Raw genomic sequence first — 27,378 nt, forward strand, 5'->3', positions numbered from 1 at the left:
GTGGGGGGTTTCCACTGTTTAGGTACATTAGGGGTTTTCCAATCGCGACATGGTGTCCGATCTCAATTCTAGCCAAAAACGTCAAATGGCGCTGCTTCCCTTCCGAGCTCTGCTATGCGCCCAAATAGTCATTTACACCCACATATGGGGTATTAGCGTACTCAGGACAAATTGCACAATAACTTTTAGGGTCCTGTTACCCTTGGAAAAATAAAAATTGGGGGTGAAAAGATCATTTTTGTGGAAAAAATGATTTTTTAATTGTACCGCTGTACGTTATAAACTTCTGTGAAGCCCTTGTGGGTTCAAAGTTCTCACCACATATCTAGATAAGTTCCTTGGGGGGTCTAGTTTCCAAAATGGGGTCACTTGGGGGGGGTTTCCACTGTTTAGGTACATCAGGGGCTCTCCAAACGCGGCATGGCGTCCGATCTGAATTCCAGCCAATTTTGCATTGAAAAAGTCAAACGGCGCTCCTTCCCTACTGAGGTCCGCCATGCGCCGAAACAGTGGTTCCCCCCCACATATCAGGTATCAGCGTACTCAGGACAAATTGCACAATAACTTTTGCAGTCCAATTTCTCCTGTTACCCTTGGTAAAATAAAGAAAATTGAACCTGAAGTATTTTTTTTGTGAAAAAAAGTTAAATGTTCATTTTTTTTTTAATATTCAAAAAATTCCTGTGACGCACCTAAAGGGTTAATAAACTTCTTGAATGTGGTTTTAAGCACCTTAAGGGGTGCAGTTTTTAGAATGGTGTCACTTTTGGGTATTTTCTATCATATAGACCCCTCAAAGTGGCTTCAAATGTGAAGTGGTCCCTGAAAATAAAATGGTGTTGCAAAAATGAGAAATCGCTGGTCAATTTTTAACCCTTATAACTTCCTAACAAAAAAAAATTTTGGTTTCAAAATTGTGCTGATGTAAAGTAAACACGTGGGAAATGTTATGTATTAAGTTTTTTGTGTGCCGTATCGCTGTGATTTAAGGGCATAAAAATTCAAAGTTGGAAAATTGCTAAATTTTCAAAATTTTTGCCAAATTTCCGTTTTTTTCACAAATAAACGCAAGTTATTTGAATGCAATTTTACCACTAACATGAAGTACAATATGTCACGAGAAAACAATGTCAGAATCACCGGGATCCATGGAAGCGTTCCAGAGTTATGACCTCATAAAGGGACAGTGGTCAGAATTGTAAAAATTGGCCCGGTAGTTAACGTGCAAACCACCCTTGGTAGTGAAGGGGTTAAAGGGGAAGTGGCATTAAAGGGATATTCTGCTTAACCCCCTTCAGTGCGAACTAGTGATGAGTGAGCATGCTTAGGTAAGATCTTATCTGAGCATGCTCGTGTTAATAGAATATCTTCGGCATGCTCGAAAAATGTTCGTGTCCCCGTGGCTGTTCGACAGCCACAACACATGTATGGACTGCCTGTTTGTTAGTCAATCACTGCATGTGTTACGACTGTTGAACAGCCGCGGGGACTCGAACATAGTGTCCGAGCACGCTGAAGATAGTTTCTTTAGCATAACACCTTATTGGAGCACCTTCGCTCATCACTAACGGGGACGGATGGAAACCAAGCATATGGGAAGGTGTAGTTAGTTGATTGGCGCGAGTGCCTGTACTTGGTTTCAACAGTCATTCTGTGCTGACGGAGTCCTTTTTTCAAAAGTCGTATTTGATGAATTGCCCGAAAACATCTGTAATTGCTAAACTCTGCCCACAAAGCAAAAAAAGATCACAAGTAAAATAGACTATTAAACAACAAAAAAAGCATAAATAGAATAATGAATTGGGTACAAACAAAGAAAATGCACAAAGTTCATAAGAATTGGGGCTTCTATGTAGAAAAGTATTGGGGCACGGGTCTTCGTAATTTTCATTCAGTCCTATTACCACAGATGTATAAAATCTGACACCTCGCCGTGCCATCCACCTTCAGAGACGTGACCGTGTGGTCATTCTAAAAAGCTTGCTGAATTCAGGCATGCTCCTGTAATAGGACGTCCGGGTTGTGACCAGTCAGATCATGATTTATTTATTTTCTACCCAAAATTTTCCATGATCAACTGTGTGTGATATTATTGAGAAGCGAAAGGAAACACAGCATTTTGGAGAAGCTGTAAAGTTACAGATCGGTGTCACCTACCGCCTATAGATCACCAACGCTCTTCTGACTTCATAACTATAGAGTCCAGACCTCCTCTGGTATAACATCAGCACAAAAACTGCGCCCCGGCCGGGACCTTTATGGCCGTGCATCTGCATGCAGCTGTACATCACCAAGCACAATGAAGTGTTGGATGGAGTGGTGTAAAGCCACCACCACTGGACACTGGAGCAGAGGACGCCTGTTATGCTGAGAAGGAAGTGTGAATTGACAACCTGATGGATGGGTTTGGCAAATATCAGGAGAATGTTGGCCACCTGGCTTTTTTGGCAACATTTCGAGAAAGGCCCAGTCCAGCTCCTCATGTTCTGTTCCCTACCCCAGTGCATACAATCTATAATTGCATGGTTGGGCGAGTTTTATGTGGAAGAACATAACCGGCCACACACAGCCCCCCTGACCTCTACCGCTATATATATATATATATATATATATATATATATATATATATATATATATATATATATATATATATATTATTATTCCCCTCATCCATGACCATACCTGAGAGAGTAGGATCTGTCCTGATCAGTGGACAGGAAGCCAAGAGCACAAAATAGGAGGAAGCAGAGTTGCTTTTTTTTATGTGGTTTCCTGTCCTTTGGATGTATGGGCCTTGAGCAGCATATGGCTGGAGCAGCCATGAATCTAAAACACCATAGTGTGTTGTATAGCAACCACTAGTAAGAATGGTCAGTGAAATATGAACATCAGTCAGGGAGAAACTACATTTACATTTAATGTTTTCAGTAGTCTTGCAGCCTGGCACTTCTAGTTTAAAGAACCTGTCTTGTCAACAGATCCTGTTCTCATGGCTTGTTTCGGGCCGGCCGCCTCTAGGATGGCCTCAGGTTTGTCATGCCACCTCATGTCTCGTGTTTGGCCTGCCTGAAGGTTTTCCGGCTGCTTCATAGTTGTTGACTATTCTGCCACCTCAGGTCCGGGGTTTTCTTCGGCTGCCTCTGCCTTACGGCTCGACTTGATGGGCTTTCACTGGTATATACACCTTTTGAGGGCCGTGACTTTTGTCTGGTTAGCCAACAGACTTGCGGCTTGTAGGTCTGTTTTCACTACGGTCTCAAAGCTTCACTCCACTTTATGAGCAGTACTGCTGATATTGGTAAGGATGGCTTCTGGATGATGCTGTCTTTCTGTGGTGGTTCTATTAACACCTTCACGGCTTTATTTTTTGACGTTCACTAAATGCTATAACTGACCTGCCGCTATACTTCTCCAGGTTGCTGCGAGTTCGCAGATGCCAAACATGCCTCCCCTCCCCCCAATTGACCACATGAAAAAAAGAGGGGGATAAGGTGCCATGCATAAAAGGAGAGGGAAGACTGGAGAGCCATGCATGCAGGATAGGGACCGGGGGAGCCATAAATACACAATGACAGGGGAGCTATGCATACCACATAGGGATGAGGGGACAATGCATACCCGGCTTATACTCTAGTCAATAAGCTGACCCAGTTTTTCGTGGCAAAAGGAGGTGCCTCGGCTTATGCTCAGGGTCAGCTTATACTCAAGTATATACGGTATATATTTTTTGCTAGTTTTCACCTGAAATTTTACTCATTACTCCCCACCCCCTCCCCAAAAAAAGGCTTACGGTCAATGAATAAACTCTCTGTATGGAGTAGTGTCGTATGTCAGACGTATAAATGAAGCGTAATAGTAAGCTATAAAAACTAATCGGATATTCCCCCATGGTCTCTCCTGGATGTCTCAAACTACTAGTCGCACCTCTGAGCACTGCAGACAAATTCACTTATTACATCATGTGATTGTGCCAGTAAGCGTCAATTTCTAGCAATTCATTTATTTTCTTTATAGTAATATAGATCATTTCAACTTTTGCATATCAAACCTTGCCTTCTTGCATTAGTTATACAGTTGTGCTCAAAAGTTTACATACCCTGGCAGAATTTTTGCGTTCTTGGCCTTTTTTCAGAGAATATAAATGATAACACCAAAACGTTTTCTCCACTCATGGTTAGTGGTTGGGTGAAGCCATTTATTGTTAAACAACTGTGTTTTTCTCTTTTTAAACCATAATGACAACCCAAAACATCCAAAAGACTCTGATCAAAAGTTTGCATACCCTGATAATTTTGGCCTGATACCATGCACAGAAGTTGGCACAAATTGGTTTTGAATGGCTTCTAAAGGTAACATCCCTCACCTGTGACCTGTTTGCTTGTAATCAGTGTGTGTGCATAAAAGTTGAGTTTCTGGGATCCAGATAGACTCTTGCATCTTTCATCCAGCCTCTGACGTTTCTGGATTGTGAGTCATGGGGAATGCAAAAGAATTGTCAACGGATCTACGGGAAAAGGTAGTTGAACTGTATAAAACAGGAAAGGGATGCAAAAAGATGTAAAAGGAATTGACATTGCCATTCAGCAACATTCACACTGATTAACAAATGGAAAATTGGGGGCTCTGTAAAAACAAAACCACGGTCAGGTAGACCAACAAAAATTTCGTCCACAGCTGCCAGGAAAATTGAGTATGCAATGGAAAAACCCACAAATAATAGCTGAAATACTGGGACTCTGAAAACTATAAACCTACAAAAATTACTCCCATAAACAACAATCCATTATAAACCAAAAATATTTTATTAGCTCAATAACGAGATATAAAAACAAGTGAAGAAAGGAGAGGTCATACAGAAAACAGATCAAATGGTAACTATAACAAATATATTTATAAATTTGCACTGTGATTTTTTTTTTTTTTTTTCTATAAAGTGCAAGTGCATAAAGGTTACCAATAAAGTGTATAAGATAAGAAAATAACAATTGTATCAATATACATATATAAATCACATCAGAAGTAGGTGCATGTGCTACAAAGTGGCAATGCATTCAGGACCACACGGCATATAGAACATTAGAATTCCCTTGCACCAAATAAATGCCCCTAATATTCAACCATTAGAGCTAGTGCTCAATTGCAGGGGCAGAGATCAGAGGCAAAGAAACAGATGACATGAAGTTCAAGAGATGACAGACATGGTCATGTATTTACCTATATACCCCCTTTTACGCGTGTTTCGCAAACCATGCTTCCTCAGAAAGGGTTAATACACGGTATTAAGAAATGGGGTATGTGAACTTTTGAGGAGGGTCATTTGGATGTTTTGGGTTGTCATGATTTAAAAGGAGAAAACGCATTGGTTTGATAATAAATGGCTTCACCCAGCCACTAACCATGAGTGGAGAAAAAGGTTTGGTGTTATCGTTCATAGTCTCTGGAAAAAAAAGGTCAAAAAAGCAAAAAATTCTGCCGGGGTATGTAAACTTTTGAGCACAACTGTGCTTCTCACAAAATTAGAATATCATCAAAAAGTGAATTTCAGTTCTTAAATACAAAAAGTGGAACTCGTATATTAGTCATTACACAGAGTGATCTATTTCACGTGTTTTTCTGGTAATGTTGATGATTATGGCTTACAGCCATTGAAAACCCAAAAGTCATTATCTCAGTAAATTAGAATACTTTAACACCAGCCTGAAAAATGACTTTAAAATCTGAAATGTTGTCCTACTGTAATGTATGATCAGTAAATGCACTCCGTACTTGGTCGGGGCTCCTTTTGCATCAATTAATGCATCAATGCGGCGTGGCATGGAGGCGATCAGCCTGTGGCACTGCTGAGGGGTTATGGAAGCCCAGGTCGCTTTGATAGCAGCCTTCAGCTCGTCTGCATTGTTGGGTCTGGTGTCTCTCATCTTCCTCTTGACAATACTCCATAGATTCTCCATGGAGTTAAGGTCAGGGAGTTTGCTGCCAATCAAGCCCAGTGATACTGTTGTGTGTAAACCAGGTATTGGTACTTTTGGCAGTGTGAACAGGGCCAAGTCCTGCTGGAGAATGACATTTCCATCTCCAAAAAGCTAGTCGTCCGAGGGAAGCATGAAGTGCTCTTAACATTACCTGGTAGATGGCTGCGCTGACTTTGGTCTTGATAAAACACAGTGAACCTACACCAGCAGATGACATGGCTCCCCAAGCCATCACTGATTATATAATAAATTTTATTTTTATAGCGCCGACATATTCCGCAGCACTTTACATTTCAGAGGGGATTTGTACAGACAATAGACATTACAGCATAACAATAATCACATACAGTAGATTATAACAAAATACACTGATTGTGGAGGCTTCACACTAGACCTCCAGCAGCTTGGATTGTGGCCTCTACTCTTTCTCCAGACTCTGGGACCACGATTTCCAAATATAATGCAGAATTTACTTTCTTCTGAACACAACACCTTGGACCACTGACAACAGTCCGGTTCTTTTTCTCCTTGGCCCAGGTAAGAAGCTTCTGGCGTTGTCTATTGGTCATGAGTGGCTGACACATGGAATGCGACACTTGTAGCCCATGTCCTGGATACGTCTGTGTGTGGTGTGAAGCAATGACTCCAGCAGCAGTCCGCTCCTTGTGAATCGCCCCCACATTACTGAATGGCCTTTTCTTAATAATCCTTTCAAGGCTGTGGTTATCCTGGTTCCTTGTGCACTTTTTTTCTTCCACACTTTTTTTTTTTTTTTTTTTTTTTTTTTTTTTTTTTTTTCCTTCCACTCGACTTTCCATTAATCTGCTTGGATACAGCCCTCTGTGAACAGCTGGCTTCTTTAGCAATGACTTTTTGTGGCTTCCCCTCCTTGTGGAGTGTGTCTGACTGCCTTCTGGACATCGGTCAGGTCAGCAGTCTTCCCCATGATTGTGGAGCTACTGAAACAGACTAAGGGATCTTTTAAACGCTTAGGAGCCTTTACAGGGGTTTTTTAATCTAATTTACTGAGATAATGACATTTGGTTTTTCATTAGTTGTAAGCCATAATAAACATTAACTGGAATAAACATGTGAAATGGTTCCCTCTATATAATGAGTTTCATTTTTTGTATTGAACTGAAACTAACTTTGATATAATCTTGTACATGCATTTTTATTTTTTTTGTGGGGGAGGTTTTTTTTTTTTCTTTATCAAATATTATGCACCCTCCATAAATGCGGGTCCCATCCTTGAGACCTGTAAAAAATCTTGAAAATGGGGCATGACATCCAATAATGTGAGAAAAGGCCACGTTTTGAATGAGCACAGGTCCGGGAGAAGGAACCCATGGCCAACAGACAATTATGAAATGTCCTGTGGGTATAAATAAATGTCTGATATGAAAATGTATTAATCTACAAAATATGTTAAATGCAAAGTAAAACCCTATTAAGAAAACTGAATTTTTTTTATGCATTCAAACACCGTATAATATGCATTAAAAATCTTGGTCTATTAAAAATAGTTTTTGTTTTTTGCACTTTTTTATATATCACACTTTTTATATTTAAGGTAATGCCAAGACTAAAAGGTACTTCACACATAGCGAGATCGCTGAATACGTCACAGGTTTTGTGACACAACAGCGATCTTGCTATGTGTGACACATAGCGGCGACCGCCCCCCCCCCCCCACTGCGATATCGCTGATCGTGCTCAAATGTCCTAGGCCATGTTTTGATCGTTGGTGTCCGGCTGGCCAGCGCGCATCGCTGTGATTGACGCCATAACGACGAGCGACCTCATTGGCGACTCAGAACTTGGGGACGCAGGCGTGATTTTGCTTTCTTTCCAACGCCCCCTCAGCTCCGATTGGTGGTCTCAAATTAGGATCTTTGTAGCGTTTCCTTTTATAGGTCAGCTATCCATTATATGCAATCATAACATTTAACATGTACAGTTACAATAATCGCGTGTCCCCACGTCAGTGACTGTGGATCCATGAATAAATGGCGCACTAGCGACTCAGACAGGGATGCTGAAGCAAACCGCGCAGTGGTGGCCACCCATCGGAGCAGAGGGGCGTGGAAAAGGCAACTCGCTGAAGCACGCCTTTCGAGGTCTGAGTCATCAGAATAGCTGCTGTGTGACAAGGTCCCAATGACCTTAGAAACCCGATGTTTACCAGCTCGCTGATCGCTGTTCTACCGCCTGTCACTCGCAGCGATGCGTGCTGGCCAGCGGGAGACCAACGATCAAAAAAATGTCCTGGCCATTCCAGGACGATCAGCGATACCCAGCAGGGGGGCTGCTCAGTGTCACACACAGCAATCTCGCTGGTGCGTCACAAAACTTGTGACTCAGCAGCGATCTCGCTAGCTAGATCAATATGTGTGACGGGGGCTTTAGGGAGAGGTAACAAGATAAGATATCTGTGTACAGATCTAATGATCTACAAAAATTGTGAGGTCATTGGGGGTTGTATACTATAAAACCAGGTGAGGACCCTCTAACTGCTTAAGTTGACTTCTGATTTCATTCATTTCTAGTGATGAGCAAACTTTCACAGATAAGGCGTTATCTGAGCACGATCGGGTGCTAAACAAGTGACTTCAGCATGTTTGAATGCTATTTTCGAATACCTGCGGTTTCATGTTTTGCGGGGTTAGGCAATCCCTCCATGTGTTGCCCTGTCGAACAGCTGCTGGGACTCGAACATATTATTCGAGCATGGGCAGTCCTTGCATGTGTTGTGGCTATCGAATGCCACGAAACATGCAGCGGTGGAGACTCGAGCATGGTATTCAAGAACACTGAAGTCACTGTTGCCACCTGAGCATACTCTGGTAACGCTTTATTTGAGCGTGTTCGCTCGTCACTATTGGTTTTCTAAGACCTAGTCGAGAGGACACTTCTATGATTACCTAGGAGATATCGCCTGGATTTCCTTAACCATTATGAAGCGGTGAAAGGGTCCTTTTTCTGGTCAATCCATAATGTTGGATTCCCCCCTTGTCATTGTCACCTGATTGATAATCTAGGAAACCTTTGTGCGCTAAACCACTCTGTAAATATGAAGCTGGGTCCTGTTTGGAGCAAATTCACCGTATCTAGAAGTAAATTACAAGAAGACCAGCACACTGTCTTTTTTTTTTTTTTTTTTGTGTGTGAAATTGTGTGCTTGATCAAGGTACTCGTGGTCTGGACTTGCTGAGGTAGAAACCTCAGCACCACAAAAGAAAATGAGACCATGGGTCTTGCCCGCAGTGTAACTTTATTTTGATCTGGAAAGAAGTCAAAAACGGGAATGGTCTGTGTCAAAGACTTCTGTTGCGGGTGCAGGTGGGCAACAAAAACATGTATAGTAAGGTTCCGAATATACTCGTGTATAAGCCGAGGTTTTCAGCACTTTTTTTTTTTTTTTTTTGTGCTGAAAATGTCCCCTTAGCTTATACACAAGTCATTCAGCAGAAACCAGTGGGGGAGGGGGAGCCGGTAGCTGGGAAGTTATACTCGCCCCTCCCGTGCCTCGCTGAACGTCCCCTGCAACCTCGTTGCCCCAGCGCTGACAGCTTCTTCCTGCCTTCAGCGGTCACGTGGTACCGCTCATTAAGGTCATGAATATGGACGGCTATGGGCGTGGAAGCATATTCATGACCTTAATGAGCGGTACCATGTGACCGCTGAAGGCAGGAAGAAGCTGTCAGCGCTGGACAACGGAGGAGGCAGGGACGTTCAGCGACGGCATAGTAGGGTGAGTATGAAGGGGGAGGATGGGGGCTGCACAGAGGGCATTGGAAGTAGGGAGGGCGGATGCAGCATGGAGGAGGACGGAGGCTGCACAGAGGGCACTGGAAGCACGGAGGATGGGTGCAGCACAGAGGAGGACAGGGAGCTGAGCCATACATAGAAGGGGGAGCCGAGCCACACAGAGCAGGACAGGGATGAGGGGACAATGTACACCCGGCTTATACTCGAGTCATTAAGCTTACCCAGTTTTCCGTGGCAAAATTAGGGGCCTCGGCTTATACTCTGGTCAGCTTATACTCGAGTATATACAGTATTTTGTGTCAATGAGGACCTCTGTGGAGCAAGGAATCTTGAAATGTGGCAAGCAGGGTGTAAGCCGTATGTATAAGGCATCATCCTCTGAGAATTCTACATGAACCCTAGTGACCACCATGTTTCTGTCACTTGGTCCTCTCCGCCATGTGTAGCTTTCAAAGGATTCACCTTTCCCCCTTTTTGTACTCTTGTCAATCTGATTTTCTCCTCCAGTTAATTTGCAGTAATGAATGTAACAATAGTGTCAATGTTTACTGGAATCGGGTTATGAACGGTCAACTACTCCCATTCACCTCCTCCACTCACATCGGCCTCGGGGTTGTCACACAATAGAGGAATATACCACCTAAATATTTCATTCATTTATGACTCAGTGGAGATGTATAATCAATCTGTTGTCAGATCAGATCAGACTCTATGTTGAGATACAATATACGGTACATATGGCAAAAAATGCAAACGGAACCATTTAAAGGGCCAGTCCCCCTCCATGTGGCCAATCTGAGGGGCAGCAAACATAATAATAATAATCTTTATTTATATAGCGCCAACATATTCCGCAGCGCTTTACAGTTTAACAGTTTCAAAACACAAGTCATAAGTAACAACGTTAACAATACAATAATTGAAGCGAAATGAGATGACCCTGCTCGTGAGAGCTTACAATCTACAATGAGGTGAGGGAGATACAGAGTACAGGTGTGTATTTACAATGGTGTATTTACAATGATGGTCCAGCCATCTTGCGGGAGTGAAGGATGGATGGAGACAGTGAATGGGCTACACACGCACACTTACACAGAGAATTACTTTGATCAGTGAACATGATAGGCTGCTCTGAACAAGTGTGTTTTGAGGGAGCGCCTAAAACTATGCAAATTGTGGATAGTCCTGATTTCTTGGGGTAGAGCATTCCAGAGGATAGGAGCAGCACGGGAGAAGTCTTGGAGTCGGGAGTGGGAGGTACGGATTAGTGCAGAGGTTAGTCGAAAGTCGTTTGCAGAGCGCAGCGATCGGCTAGGCCGATAGACAGAAATGAGGGAGGAGATGTAAGGGGGTGCCGCACTGTGGAGAGCTTTGTGGGTGAGAACAAGTACTTTGAATTGGATCCTATAATGAATGGGCAGCCAATGTAAGGACTGGCGAAGAGCGGATGCGTCCGAGTACCGATTAGCCAGATGGACGATCCTGGCCGCTGCATTAAGTATGGACTGGAGGGGGGATAGTCGCGTGATGGGGAGGCCAACTAATAGAGCACTGCAGTAATCCAGGCGGGAGTGGATCAATGCAACAGTGAGGGTTTTTGTTGTTTCCATAGTGAGAAAAGGGCGGATTCTAGAGATGTTCTTTAGGTGTAAGCGGCAAGAGCGGGCAAGAGATTGTATATGGGATGTGAAGGAGAGATTGGTGTCAAACAAAACACCCAGACAGCACGCCTGCTGCCGGGGTGTTATTGTGGTACCATCCACAGAGAGGGAAATGTCAGATTTAGGGAGGTTAGTAGACGGCGGGAGCAGAAGAAGTTCAGTTTTAGAGAGGTTGAGTTTCAGATAGAGAGTGGACATGATATTGGAGACTGCGGACAGACAGTCACTGGCGTTCTGTAGTACAGCGGGGGTGAGGTCGGGGGAAGATGTGTATAGTTGTGTGTCATCAGCATAAAGATAGTACTGAAAGCCAAATCTGCTGATGGTCTGTCCAATTGGGGCTGTGTAGAGAGAGAAAAGAGGACCAAGGACTGAGCCCTGAGGTACCCCAATAGCAAGAGGAAAAGGAGATGACGTGGAGCCAGAGAACAAAACACTGAAGGAGCGGTCAGAGAGATAGGAAGAGAACCAGGAGAGAGCAGTGTCCTTAATGCCTAGTGCTTGGAGCCTAGAGAGTAGGAGATGGTGGTCAACAGTATCGAAAGCTGCAGATAGGTCAAGAAGAATGAGCAGAGATTGGTCACCGTTACGTTTTGCTGTCAGAAGGTCATTGGTCACTTTGAGTGCAGTTTCAGTCGAATGTAAGGGGCGGAAGCCAGACTGTGAAGGGTCTAGAAGGGAGTGAGTGGAGAGGTAACGGGTAAGGTGGGAGTAAACTAGGCATTCCAAAAGTTTAGAGATGAAGGTGAGATTGGAGACTGGTCTGTAGTTGTTTGTGCAGGATGGGTCGAGAGCAGGTTTCTTTAGTGATGGAGTAACAATGGCGTGTTTAAAGGAGGATGGGAAAATGCCCGAGGAGAGGGAGAGATTAAAAATTGTAGTTAGGTGGGCTGTGACTACTGGAGAGAGAGACTGGAGGAGATGTGAGGGCATGGGGTCGGTAGTGCATGTAGTCGGACGAGAAGAAGAGAGGAGTCTGGAGACTTCTTCTGTGATGGGATCAAATGTGGAAAGTGAGCCAGGGGAGATGCAGGAAGGGATGGGAGTCACAGCACTTGGTGGTTGGGAGCAGATTTCTTGACGGATATTATCCATTTTTTCTGTAAAGTGGGAGGCCAGGTCATCAGCACAAATGTCTGTGATAGGGGCTTGTGCTTTAGGGCTGAGGAGGGAGTGAAAAGTGTCAAAAAGTTTCTTGGGGTCGTTGGCTAGTGAGGAGATCAGGGTGGTGAAGTAGGTCTGTTTGGCGAGGTGAAGGGCAGCGTTGTAGGTTCTTAACATAAATTTGAAGTGGATGAAGTCTTCTGGTGTGCGGGTTTTTCTCCATAGGCGTTCAGCACTCCTAGAGCATCACTGGAGAAGTTGAGTTTGGGATGTGAGCCATGGTTGATCATAAAGCATAACGACTTGTAAATGCTCCTCTTCCTCTAAATATTGTTCATGGATGGCTGGATTCGGAAATAATTAACATTTTATTTGGGGTGAGTTGAATGGACATGATTAGTGATGAGTGAACATGCTTGTGTACTAACTAAACGTCTTCTGCGTGCTCGAAAGATATGTTTGAGTCCTCATGGCTGCAGATCTCGCAGCTGATAGTCGCTACACAATGATACACGAGATATGCAACCGCCAGTGCTCGAGCATATTATTCGAGCACATTGAAGACACTCGGTTAGCACACAAGCATGCTTGCATAATGCCTTATCTGAGCATGGTAGCTCATCGCTAGACATGTGTTGCTGAAAATATCATGGGTTTAGGTGTCAGCAAGACGTGTCGGGATGTTGAAGCTCTTAAATGATTTTGTCTGATGTTGGCTACAATTTGGGACCGTGTCGTCAAAATGGCCTGCTCTTCATCCTCACCAATGCAAAGGTGGTGTAGACTTTGCTACATGAAATTTGTCAGGTTGCAATACCCCACAACAGTCTTGGGATGGCAGTGGCAACCCTATGAAGTGTGGTCAGGAACACTGTCTATGGGCAATATCAGGAGAGCAATCCGATTGTGACGATCCTAGGGATGAGTCGGGAGTAAACCAGAGGTCAGAATGGGAGAAGCACCACAGCTACTAGGCCTTACAGGCCAACTTTTAAGGTATGTTCAAATGGTGTTTTTCTTTCCCAGCTGTTATAATTAACAAGGCGTTTAAGTGTTAAAGGGAATCTGTCACCCCATTTTTTGAGTATCAGCTGCCAGCACCGCATCAGGGGTTTATCTACAATGCTGTAGATAAGCCCCCGATGTAACCTGAAAGATAAGAAAAATGAGTTATACTCGCCGGGGGGCGGTCTGGTCTTGGTCCAATGGGTGTTGTGGTCCGGCGCCTCCCTTCTTCTAATGGTGGTGTCCTCTTCTTTGCTGCCTGTCGTGGCTCCTGCGCAGGTGCACTGCTGTGCCCTGTTGAGGGCAGAGCAGGCACCAGACCTCTCCCGGCGCATGTGCACTGCAGAACTCTGCTCTGCCCTCGACAGGCAGCAAAGAAGAGGACGTCACTGTTAGAAGATGGGAGGCGCCGGACCGCAACACCCATCGGACCAAGCCTGGCCCACGGTGAGTATAATATAACTAATTTTTCTTCTCTTTCAGGTTACATCGGGGGCTTATCTACAGAATGCTGTAGATAAGCCCCTGATGGCGGTGTCGGCAGCTGATACTCAAAATTGGGGCAACAGATTCCCTTTAAATGCCTCCAAGTGGGTGGTGGGTTATTTTTGCCTTTTATTTTAAATAATGGAGTTTCCGAAGCAGTTAAAAGGAATGGGAATAAGATGGAACATGTGCATTATGTTCTTTTTATGGGTACAGTTTCAGGTGGATTTAGGGCGGCATTCACCTGGAGAAGAGGTCATGTGCTTGTAGCCTGATGTTTGGTCTAGTAGTTGGTAGAATAAAGGATGGAACATCCGAGTGTCGTATATCCGTTCTCGTAATGCTGCACCAGAAGTCTGGAAGATCTCTCATTTCTTGAAGATTCAAAGACTTTCTGAGGGCAAGGCAGGAATGACCAAGAGCAGTACTATTACTAGACATGTTATCCAGCGTCCAGAAGGAAGAAACGATAATCCCCAGCCAATCTGTGTCAGGCAGATGCTGATTTCTGTGAAGAGCAACAGAGCCACAGCCTAAACCAAAGGGACTGTGACCGAAACTGGGTGTTGATGACGTGACAACCATAGTCACTAAGAGTAGAGGCTCCTTGGATAAATACTAATGATACTATGAACATGCGGTCATAATCTCGTAATGCCATCCTTCATGGCACATGAGTGTCATTGGTGCAGCTTCAGATGAGCAATGTGGATTTTGAGGGACTCTCGCTGGCTGTACTTCTTGGTCAGATTAGTGAGTCAGGAATCTTTCTTACGTTTTGTTAAGCCAGGAACATGCTGAACCATTTCCAGGCCTTCAGATAATGGGATTGGGAACAAAAAATATGCACAGTCCTACGTATATTTTCATGTTCACATTAGTGGAATCTGGCATTGCTTCATTCATGTTCAGGGAATTCCTCAAGGTCCTGAAGAGATGTACTGGGCAGCCGGCTCATGGAGAACCTGGCCGACTATAGAGGAACTATCGCAATACTAGAAAAGCAATAAATGCATTTAGAGAAGTGAGAATGACATGCTGCCACAGGGTAAGCATTCTTGCTCACCGGTGGTGGCTGCCGTAATAAGTGTTTTTTCGTAGACCGCTTTCAAAACTTGCACATTAAAGCGGATTAGCCATATGAGTCTAACCCTTCGCTTTCTTTCACTCAGCCATAGGGAAAGAACAGTATCCCGAAGCGGTCAAAATTTCTCCAGTTTTTCCAAGGAGCCTCCAATTTTGCCATTTAATTTCTTTTCTCAGTCAACGGCCGTCTTCTTGTAAAGGTTACACATCTCTTGGCCCAGTGTTCATGGCTTATTGTTAGTCTTACAGCGTGTGTTTTTTTTTTTTTTTTTTTTTGCTCTATTTAGTAATTTCTTTTCTATGTATTTATTACCCACATGGGATCAGCAGGTCTAGATTACCAAATATCTGGACCTTTGAAATTTTGAAGACAATGTCTGCAGCGACGCTTCCCATTTCCTAAAGTGATGGTGTGTGTGTGTGTGTGTGTGTGATCATTTACGAGACGTGGGTCTGATCTTTGGCATTGAGGAAGCAACAACACTGATTCTTTCCAAAATATCTTGCTTAGCCATAGTTTAAAGGGGACCTGTCACCCCCACCCCCACCCCAGGGCTTTTTAAAGTAAAAGAGCCACCTTCAGCACTAAGGCTGCATTCTGTGAAGGTGGCTCTTATGTTTATTATCCCTAGGATCGCTGAAATAAATACTTTAATAACTTGCCTGTTATACCTCTATTGCAACATGGAGGTATCTTTTCTCTCCCTGTCTCAACCGCCTCGCAGCCGTCCATCACCCCCCCCCCCCCCATTGCCTCTGTGCGCCGCCTCCCCTGTTCCTTGTTATGTGACCGGCGCCTGCGCTCTGCAAACATTTCTCAGGCATGCGCCGTGCGTGCTGCCCGGGAATTTACATCAGGCAATGATGTAAAGATATCGCGCCTGCGTGTAGCGGAGGCCCCAGATCCCGCCCCGCAGTGTCTTATGATGAATTCACACTGCGGGGCTGGGTATCTGGCGCCTGTGCAGTGAGGATCTCCGCCTGTCCCCATCTCCCTCCGCTTCTTTTCTCCACCGAAATACGGCTGGGATTTCTGTACTGTATTAATCCAGAATTTTGAAAATGTATGGGGAGGTCTTAAGAATGTAATTAATTTTTTTTTTTTTTTTTTTTTATAAAAATAGTAAAATGGCCATTATACCAAATTTACCTTCATCGTGGGATAAAGTGCCTGGTAATTTAGGACTGAAACCCTTTGGTCATCAAGGGGTCAGGAGAAGGTAGCCATAAGATAAGGTGAACCTCAGTGAATGGCGTACAGTACAACCCTTGTATTATATATCTGCACACTGACCAAACCTGGTGACTTTCCTCCACGTGAATTCACATTGAACGATGCAGTACACCCTAGAGCACTTTTTGTACTAAGTAAAATATGGTTCTCAAATAACTCAATGTTTAAAAGATGGCTTTGTTGCCCAGGTTCAGTAATGGCCGAAAGTGTTGGCACCCTTGAAATTGTTCCAGAAAATGAAGTATTTCTCCCAGAAAATTATTGCAAATACACGTGTAACAAAACCTGTATGGGAAAATTGGACAAATCAATATAGTTGTCACCTCCTTCTATAAAGGTCTCATTTTATCAGAGGGTTTTCGAAAGAGTTTAGCAAACATGGCTGTAGAATGTTAGGTGCCTAAGGATGGACATTTATAGTATTTTACCTTGCTGGGCATCATGGAGGTATGGTGGTGTATTGTGACCGTTTTGATATCTGCTTGTCACTAAAGTAGCATCATTGATACAAAAGTGTCGTGCCACGTCCTCCCCTGTTGGCCCATTTGTACGCAAGCTCATTAGGTTGGATATTGATGGTGGTCTCAGTATTATGGCAAATTACTAAGACCATTGTGGCTCCCACAGTTCTCTTAAAGTGGTATTGGTGATCAGAAAGTGATAAGCCCCTTAGTTTTATTTGGCTTCTTGTATATTAGACATAGATGTTGGGTATTTTAATGAGTACCTGGAGAAAACCTCTAGAGGCCTGATGCTTGGTCAATTGTGACTCAAACCCCCCCCCCCCCCCCCAATTGCCAAAAATGGTTTTCCACTTTATCGACAGTTGACCTATTTGGTCCCGAGAACATTACAACTGAGAGTCTGATGTTGGATGGCATAGGGGATGTCTTGGGATGACCATGTATTGTGAAGACCATTATTCTCCAGAGCAAAGTAGCATTGGCGATTAGAAAATGCCTCTTCATCACATTGTCCGAAAGACCAATAAAGAGACTAATAACCCCTGTCATCTCAGGCAAGAACGTAGCCTATTTGTAGGAGAGTTCTAAGCCGTCACTGAAATTTAATGAGCTATGTGGATGGGATCGGACCATGACCTTTTTTTGTGGAGGGCACATGATTGGCCTTTGATTCTGTTTCCTTAGACACCTGTTATGGATGGGGTTATAGAAGTTAAACCTTATTGGCTAGTCCAGTTGTAAATATCAATCTCCAAACTGGTGACTGAGTGGAAAACTCTTAAGTGCTTTCTATATTTTCATTGGTCTGTGGAGCAGTAAGAACTAAAAGATCAAAAACCCTACCATGTGCGATGTAGTCAAGTAGGACGTGCTCGCTAAGCATTCACGATAGTTTAGTAGTCTGCCATCTGGTGATGCATGAGCCATCTCCTCTCAATATATAAAGGTTTTCTGCCCAAGAGTCCAGTGATGGTAGCACCATGCATGGTGATCTGATGTCCATTCCATAAAAATACATTCTAAACAGTTTTTGAGCTGACGTGAGTTCCAGAGTTTTTATGATAAACTTAGAACCCAACAGAACACTTGCTCAAATAGTCTCTTTTGGATATTGCAGACCCCTAAGGGAACCTGTCTGGATTCTGTTAAATTGGCCATAGACATCGGATATCGTCACATTGACGGGGCCTTTGTGTATTACAATGAGCACGAGGTTGGAGCTGCTATAAGGGCAAAAATAGCTGAAGGAAAGGTGACGAGAGAAGACATCTTCTACTGTGGAAAGGTATGTGGCCCAACTGGTACATAACGATGTGCTTCTAACCGATTTATAGGACATCATCGATGAATCTGCCACAGTTAAATTCCCATAAATTCTCTATAGTGAAATCCAAATTTTGCCCAATAGTCTTGGCCAAGAAAGCTTTTTTTCGAGGAAAATTTTCAGTAAATGGATGACTAACCGAAAAATCTGGCAGATGTTGTTTTGAAGGTCCTCTGTTAAAGAGCGACTGCCATGACCCCTTTCAATTACAAGAAAGGCCACATCATTGGTTTTCTGGTTGGAAGGACTCCATGTCTTAGAAGGCTATTTCGGGATCTACTCTAATTTCCAGGAATTATAGGACCTGCTGAATAATTAATTCTTGGCTCGGCCTTATGGCCTTTGTCCATAGACACACATGATGGCTGAATACTTTTTTTCTGAGCAATTTTCTTCCAGAACTTGTGAGTTTTCAAAATTATTTTCTTCACTTGGGAGTGTTGAGTGCACCAATAATGCTATTTTTTTTTTCCTCTGTTTATTCTGTAAAATAGAAGTACCGTAGTTTTTTTTTTTTTTTTTTCTTTAATATTTGATATTTTTAATGTTTCAGCTTTGGAATACCTGTCATCCTCCAGAACTTGTACGACCAACTTTGGAAAAAACACTAAAGACATTAGGTTTGGACTATGTGGATTTATATATAGTCGAACTGCCAATGGCTTTCAAGGTGAGCAGTGTTATTTTTATTTTTTTCCCATTAAACGATTATGTCCTTCATACACATTTGTGACCCCCCCCCACTTGTTTCCCAAACTTTAAAAACTGTCTTTCTTGATTCTTCAGTTGTCTACTATTACGGTCTAGTTGTAAATGGCTAATCTGCCTAAATTTTCTATTTATTAATTATTTTTTTACGCAGCCCGGTGACACTTTTTATCCAAAAGATGACGATGGAAAGTACCTGTATCACAAGACTGATCTGTGTGCTACTTGGGAGGTAAGGAGACATGTACTGTGGTATCCTGCAGGAGCGAGAGCAGCCTGTGTGCGCGCGCTGTGCCGGCAGGAGCGAGAGCAGCCTGCGTGCGCTGTGACGGCAGGAGCATGCGCCAGACCAGCTTGTGTGTGCTGTGTTCACACCGACTCGTGTACGCTCATGTTCTCAGTGAACTTTGGAGGAAAATTTCTTGGCCGACCTGCAGACATTCACCGTAGCAGCTGGTGTAATTTGCAATAAAGGAGGTGTTGTGACTTTCTTTGGTACCAGACATTAGTGCATTGAGGACCATAATGGCGATGGGGCTGTTTTGTTGCTGGCTCTGATCTAGTATATAAATGTAGATTGTTGTAATTTCTCTAATAATATTTTTTTTTTTTTTTTTTTGTGCAGGCTTTAGAAGAGTGTAAAGATGCCGGGCTTGTAAAATCTTTGGGAGTCTCCAACTTTAACCGTAGACAACTTGAGCTGATTCTCAATAAGCCGGGCTTGAAGCACAAGCCCACATCCAACCAGGTGAGTAGGAGAAAAATCCCACAAACCCGACAATTGCAGCAAAATCTTCTCACGCTCTGTCTGGGGGTTTCTTGATTCCTCCACAACAGAAGCTTTTGGGCAGTTGCCTGATCCTTTTGTTCTCAGGGAATGTCGCAAATATAAGGGTCTGGCAGCGGCTTCTTCATGGAGAACACCGGAGCGATCAGCCGTGCAGAGTCCTCCTGTGCATTGGGCAGTCGGGAGGAACGGCTGTCATTCGAATACTCTGTTAGCTGACCGTTCTCTAGTGTGCATTACCAGCTTTATGGGGTTTGGTTCGGCCTTGGGTACATCTCGTGGGCCACATGGGGGTCTTATGATCTCTGTTACAGGTCGAATGCCATCCATACTTCACCCAGCCGAAGTTATTGGAGTTCTGCCGACAGCACGAAATTGTCATTGTGGGATACAGTCCTATTGGGACATGTCGTGACGAGGCCTGGTAAGTGGTGTATATCCTCGCTGCATTATGGCTTAAAATAAACCACATCTCCAGTAGATCCTAACCTCCTCCTAGCCCTCTGCTGAAAACCTGCCTGCAGTCCTAAACGGCCAATATTGGTAAAGGCGTGCGATAGAGACGGCAAAATTGCTTTTCGTTTATGGGCTTTCTAGAAGTACACACAGTATGTTTAGTGTCTATAATCCCTGGCAGACTAGTGGTTAGCATGCCCTGTCTGCAATTCCTGGTGGTCTAGTGGTTAGCACAGTGTCTATAATACTTGGTAGTCTAGTAGTTAGCCCGCACTGTCTGCAATCTGTGGTTGGGGGTTAAAAAAAAATACTCCTGGTGATCTAGAGTGGTTTAGTAGTTTACACACTAATGTCATTTAGTTATATAGTTTTCTTTTTAAGGTTTTATGTGGTGAAGGGCATGAAGACTTATCTAGTTTTATTTATTTTGACTATGTCCAGGCCCCTTTTTAAAGGTATCAATCACATAGAGATCTCCAAACATTCCGCTTTCCTTCAGACTGCCGTGCGAGAGATGAGGATTAGTAAGCTTGGTGCTGTGTAGTCCAACCACACCGGCCTATGCACAGTGTACACAGAAAGCTGCTAAACAGTGCTGTGTGCGGGGTTATACAGAGCTCAGTATTCAAAGAGCTGCTATCGTGTGTCTGTACAATAGATGAGACTTCTCTCACCGTTCTCTCACCCTGCACATCTCGCCCGGTTTCCCTATGCAGGCTTTATCCCTAATATTTCAGTTGTCTCAGAGCTGGTGGGTGGAGGGGAGCTGCTATGTCTCCCATATACATCACACACAGAACTGGAGGATTCCTGCTCTTCAGTCTCTATTCAGCGCATGTTCAGATGGAGCTTTACAGAGCGCAGGAGGAGTTCATGAGAAGTGGCTCATAAGTGGGGAACGAAACCTATTAATCTGAGATGTTTCACTCGTTCTCACATTCACTATTGATTCATACAAAGGTTATTGAATTGAAGATGACCATCACATTTTTCCACTCTGTTTTGTAGCAATTTGTTGGAGAAGATGATAGCCTTGTCATTCAGGAATAAAGGAGAAGCTGAATGACCGTAATGGCGGAGCACAATATTGAAACTGTCCAGATAGCGACTTGGGGGCTTCAGTACTTACAGGAACATGTAGAATAAAAAAGTAATGCTTTCCACATATACTAAGCAGTCAGCAGAGCACTGCAAACATATCATGTGCTTTGTTTTTTCTAAAGGCATTCCTGAGAATCAGCATCACTAATATTCCACTGGTGCAGTCACTGTGTACATACATTACATTACTGATCCTGAGTTACATCCTGTATTATACTCCAGAGCTGCACTCACTGTTCTGCTGGTGCAGTCACTGTGTACATACATTACTGATCCTGAGTTACATCCTGTATTCTACCCCAAAGCTGTACTCACTATTCTGCTGGTGGTGTCACTGTGTACATACATTGCATTATTAATCCTGAATTACCTCCTGTATTCTACTCCAGAGCTGCACTCACTATTCTGCTGGTGCAGTCACTGTGTACATACATTACATTACTGATCCTGAGTTACATCCTGTACTATACCCCAGAGCTGCACTCACTATTCTGTTGGTGCAGTCACTGTGTACATACAGTCATGGCCAAAAGTTTTGAGAATGACACAAATATTATATTTTCACATGATCTGCTGCCCTCTGGTTTTTATGTGTGTTTGTCAGATGTTTTTATCACATACAGAAATATAATTGCAATCATATTATGAGTAACAAAAGGTTATATTGACAGTTAGAATGATAGCAGTCCATTCTTGCAAAATCAATGCTTTTATTTTGTCTGAATTTGAAGGTTTTTGTTTGTCCACCCGTCTCTTGATGATTGACCACAAGTTCTCAATGGGATTAAGATCTGGGGAGTTTCCAGGCCATGGCCCCAAAATCTCTGTTTTGTTCCCTGAGCCATTTAGTTATCACCTTTGCTTTATGGCAAGGTGCTCCATCATGTTGATAAAGGCATTGTTGATCGCCAAACTGCTCTTGGACGGTTGGGAGAAGTTGCTCTTGGAGGACATTCTGGTACCATTCTTTATTCATGGCTGTGTTTTTAGGCAAGACTGAGAGAGAGCCCATTCCCTTGGCTGAGAAGCCACCCCACACATGAATGGTTTCAGGATGCTTGACAGTTGGCATGAGACAAGACTGGTGGTAGTGCTCACCTGGTCTTCTCCGAATAAGCCGTTTTCCAGATGTCCCAAACAATCGAAAAGGGGATTCATCAGAGAAAATGACTTTACCCCAGTCCTCAGCAGTCCACTCCCTGTACCTCTTGCAGAATATCAGTCTGTCCATGATGTTTTTTTCTGGAGAGAAGTGGCTTCTTTGCTGCCCTCCTTGAGACCAGGCCTTGCTCCAAGAGTCTCCGCCTCAGTGCGTGCAGATGCACTAACACCTGCCTGCTGCCATTCCTGAGCAAGCTCTGCACTGCTGGTAGCCCGATCCGCAGCTGAAACACTTTTAAGAGACGGTCCTGGCTCTTGCTGGTCTTTCTTGGGCACCCTGGAGCCTTTTTGGCAACAAGGGAATCTCTCTCCTTGAAGTTCTTGATGATGCTATAGATTGTTGACTGAGGTGCAATCTTTCTAGCTGCGATACTCTTCCCTGTTAGGCCATTTTTGTGCAGTGCAATGATGACTGCACGTGTTTTTTTAGAGATAACCATGGTTAACAGAAGAGAAACAATGATGCCAAGCACCAGCCTCCTTTTAAAGTGTCCAGTGGTGTCATTCTTACTTAATCATGACAGATTGATCTCCAGCCCTGTCCTCATCAACACCCACACCTGTGTTAATGGAGCAATCACTGAAACGATGTTAGCTGGTCCTTTTAAGGCAGGGCTGCAATGATGTTGAAATGTGTTTTGGGGGATAAAGTTAATTTTCTAGGCAAATATTGACTTTGCAAGTAATTGCTGTTAAGCTGATCACTCTTTATAACATTCTGGAGTATATGCAAATTGCCATTAGAAAAAATGAAGCAGTAGACTTTGTAAAAATTAATATTTGTGTCATTCTCAAATCTTTTGGCCATGACTGTACATTACATTACATTACTGATCCTGAGTTACATCCTGTATTATACCCCAGAGCTGCACTCACTATTCTGCTGGTGCAGTCACTGTGTACATACATTACATTACTGATTCTGAGTTACATCCTGTATTATACCCCAGAGCTGCGCTCACTATTCTGCTGGTTGCTATTAATAACCGTGCACAAACTTGTTGCCAGATATTTTTTGACAACTGTTGGTGTTATTTTTTTTACCACCAGGAGATGATTACATTTATTGTTGTGACTCATGAAGCCCTAAATTAAGCAGGCCATATAGCGGTGTGACTATATAGTACCGTCCAGTATGTTACAGATATTTTACAATCGTTGTAGGGTGAATGTGTCCTCGCCGCCTCTTCTGGAAGATCCAACCTTAAATCGCATCGGCAAAAAGTATAGCAAGACGGCCGCACAAGTTGCATTACGATTTAACGTTCAGAGAGGGGTCGTCGTCATTCCAAAAAGCTTTAATCCAGAAAGGATCAGAGAGAACTTCCAGGTAAGAGATTTCATAAATCTGCATGCAGTGTGCTCCTACTAGTGGTGGCAGAGTATAGGAGCACCATGTGTGCACTTGTATGGCAGTGTTGTGTGCTGCTTAGTGGCATTAGTTGCGTGTACAGTATAGCAGTATTTATGAGGGCACTGACAGCATTGTCTATTCGTCACTGTGTGCATCACAAATTATACCAAAGAAGCTGAAACTGTGTCTAATATGACACTGCTGACACAGCGCCCTTCCCAATCAAAGAGCGAACCACTCTCTCCTCCTACCCGACACTCATCTGGCTAATTGGTGCAGCTGACCCTTCACCTGATTAGCTGAATCCAGTTCTCGATCGTGACATTTTTTCCTGGCCAGACACATTTTGGAGTACTGTCATACACACACTTTAATGGCCCTATAATGTTTTCCCATTCAGATATTCAAATAGTATTTGCATTTTTTTTTTTTTTTTTTTTTTGCAATACATGGGGCTTAATTTTTATGTAATTTTCATATTCTGGTTTTGATGGTAAAATGTAAAGAAAATTGGGAAATATGGATCTATACATATTAAGTTTTCTCTTTCTTTATAAATGTTATCTTTTGTATATTGAATATTTTTTCTATGGGGTGTTGAGTTAGAAACAACGCTTTAGAATTAGTGTGTTTGTGTGGGTTTTTTTTTTTTTTTTTTGTAGGTTTCACTTGTAATTGGGGGTATATCATCCCTAGTTGCAGGGGAATTTCAGCCCTCCAGCTGCATAGCAGGCCTGCCTGTTTCCTAAAACTCATCACTCCAGTTCCCTCCCCACACCCAGTGATCCTATGGCCACAGGGTTTGGCAAAGGAAGTACTGTCAGTGCTTTCTTATCTGCATAGCAATGGATCTGTTTATTCCCTATTCTATCCTAGTGCATTAAAATTTGTGAAATTAAACCCTCCACTCCAAGTTTTTATTTGTAAGAAGTTGTTTCACACTCATTCTTCATGCACTTGGGCTTATGTAATGTTTAATTTAAATATTCACAGGTTCTTTTAATTATATATTTTTTTTTTTTCTCTCAGATATTTGACTTCTCGCTGACTGACCAGGAAATGAAGGATATTGAAGCACTAAACAAAAATATTCGTTATGTGGAGCTATTGATGTGAGTGTATAAGATCGCTTAATTTATACCTTTCAGGTAGAGAATCAAAGACAAATTCGATGGTGTCCTACATACTTTTCTCAGCACTAAAATCCTGCGCATGTGCCGTGCGACCACCCGACAGCACGTGCGCAGTGCTCTTCCTGATCTGGGCGGCAGCATCGGTGTCCTCTTCGGGTGTAGTGCACAGATACAGAATGTTCGCATGTACAGCCTCAATCTGATGTGTGCGCCGTGTGATCATGAGATGGCGCCTGCTTAAAGAGAAATGTTGCTGATGGTATTAACTCTGAGACCGGAGACTTGACAATGTTGATAGGTGCTAATGAGGTACCAGTTTTTCAGTTCACCACCAATTCCCCTTTTGTTTTCCAATACAATAGGCAAAAGACTAACCATTCATGTTAGAACGGTTGGTGGAGTCATCAGACGATGTGTCTTTTTTAGGTGGAGAGACCATCCGGAATATCCCTTCAATGATGAGTACTGAGGTGTGCTGTACAGGATTATTCCTCCAGTCAGCCTTCCAGTAAGGAGAATCCATGCTGAGACCTCCGTCCATCCAGGACCAGCCTCAGAGGAACATCTGCCGCTATAATCCTGGTCACTCCTCCCCCTCCAGTCCACATTGGTATAATGTAACCAAATTTTAATAAACATTTATTTATAAAAGTGTGTGTTATTGATTTTGTCACTAAATTATATCCAGCCATCAATACATAGGTATCGAATTGGGGGTGGGGAGTATCCATATCGGGGGAAACTGGGTGACAATCACAGTAGCTACCAGAAGTGATACTTTCCAGACAGTATCGGGAGGCTTGAATGTGTTAATTCTACTAGTAATTTTATACCATCTGTGGGAATCTTATAAATACCGTGGGTACCTTCATCTTTTAGTTAGGGAGGAGGGTGAAATCTATTGTTTCCACACTTTGTCCAGCTGAGAAGGACAGCTAGAGCATCCAAAAGAAGACATGACCCCCTGTATACAGTGACCTAAACCCAATTGAGCATCTCTGGAGAGACCTGAAAATGGCTGTTCACCATCCAACCTGACTGAGCTGGAGAAGATCTGCAAGGAAGAACGGCAGAGGATCCCCAAATCCAGGGGTGAAAAACTTGTGGCATCATTCCCAAGAAGACTCATGGGTGTACGAGCTCAAAAGGTGCTTCTACTCAATACTGAGCAAAGGGGCTGAATACTTATGACCATGGGATATTTCAGTTTTTCTTTTTTTTTTTAATTTGCAAAAATGTATACATTTTGGTTTTTTTTGTTTTTTTTTTTTTTTTTGTTTTTTTTTGTTTTTTTTCTGCATCAAGTTGGGGTGCAGAGTGTACATTAATGAGAAAAAAATGAACTGAGTCAAAAATTTAAAGGGGTCTGAATACTTTCCGTACCCACTGTATATTGCACCATCTTCTATTGGAGTATCCATGAAATGTGGGGACCATTAACAACTTTTCCCACCAGTTCTCGGCTTCTGGAGATCTTGGCTTCCTACTCAGATTTTGGTACTGGTGACATACTACTGTTAGTTGACAATATTCCAACTACCTGTACAATCAATGCAACGTCATAGATATTCATTAGTGAAGCTCTGCAGAAAATTGATTATAGTTATAAATTCGACTATGAGAATTCAGATTTTTCTCACCCTTCTTTTGCATAGAACTGTAGCTCTGAAGACCACGTGGGCAATGCTGTGAAGACACCTTCTCGGAGAAGCCCTGCTCTTACTACTGGGATTATAATGTGGGGTAGCATAATGTATAGGTGACAGTCTCATGACCAGGTCCAGTGTTTGGGGAAGGAGCAGACTGGGCAAATAATTGCCCAATGCCTCCACTCCATTATACAGCAGGAGTTTCGCTGATAATTGAATGTCGAGCTCTGTGATCAGAGATGACTGCAGCCTCTAAAGAGTAAAATGCAATTAGCGATCACAGCGTCTGAGTTGTTGAAATTCCATATTTTTCTCATCGGCTTCCCCCAATTGAGTGCTGATAGGAAGAACAATAACTTCCAGGGAGAGAGAAACAAATTAATTGGTGATGAATCATATTTACCTTAAATTTCACACACAATTTGGATTGGCGTAAATTCACCACTCCCACAGCTGACCTTAAGACCACACCGAAGCTGAAGTCACAACAGATTTTTGATCTTCACAGCTCCCGTCCATCCTATGGTGCCACTATTTCCCAAACTCCAGTCCTCATGACCCCCAGCAAGCCATGTTTTCCAGATTTCCTTAGTATTGCACAGGTGAGAGAATTCTTGATACTTCCATCACCTGTACAGTTCTAAGGAAATCCTGAAAATGTGACATGGTGGAGCCCGTGAGGACTTCAAGTTTGGGAAACATCGGTCTAATGAAGCTTTTCCCAAAATCCCAGTCCTCACGGGCTCCAACAGATCAAGTTTTCAGGATTTCCTTTAATATTGCAAAGGCGAGAGAACCTGTGGAAATTTCTGATTCCTTTTGATGATCATTCCGTCAGCTCTGCAAAACTAAGGAAGTCCTGAAATCATGACCTGTTGAAGCCCGGGAGGACTGGAGTTTGTCAAACAATGCCCTAGATGGT

The 27,378-nt window shown here is 43.2% G+C and overlaps 1 protein-coding gene across 3 annotated transcripts in view; it reads left to right on the plus strand.

Annotated features, from left to right (window-relative positions):
• The window catches only part of LOC141083279 (aldo-keto reductase family 1 member D1-like), a 42,397-nt gene extending 16,939 nt beyond the window's left edge, over nt 1-25,458 (plus strand). For 2 of the 3 annotated variants that reach the window (XM_073567454.1, XM_073567456.1), the window contains exons 2-9: nt 17,901-18,068; nt 18,661-18,777; nt 18,970-19,047; nt 19,441-19,563; nt 19,917-20,026; nt 23,485-23,650; nt 24,704-24,786; nt 25,234-25,458. In XM_073567454.1, the coding sequence (XP_073423555.1) occupies nt 17,901-18,068; nt 18,661-18,777; nt 18,970-19,047; nt 19,441-19,563; nt 19,917-20,026; nt 23,485-23,650; nt 24,704-24,786; nt 25,234-25,276 (888 nt within the window). In that variant the 3' untranslated portion in view covers nt 25,277-25,458. Of the gene's footprint in view, nt 1-17,900; nt 18,069-18,660; nt 18,778-18,969; nt 19,048-19,440; nt 19,564-19,916; nt 20,027-23,484; nt 23,651-24,703; nt 24,787-25,169 lie in introns of all 3 variants that reach the window. The other variant, XM_073567455.1, reaches the window with a different exon arrangement.
• The last annotated feature ends 1,920 nt before the right edge of the window (nt 25,459-27,378 follow it).

This window comes from Dendrobates tinctorius, unplaced genomic scaffold (assembly GCF_039654945.1).
Source record: "Dendrobates tinctorius isolate UK_male_01 unplaced genomic scaffold, ASM3965494v1 ptg000020l, whole genome shotgun sequence".
Lineage (NCBI taxonomy): Eukaryota > Metazoa > Chordata > Amphibia > Anura > Dendrobatidae > Dendrobates > Dendrobates tinctorius.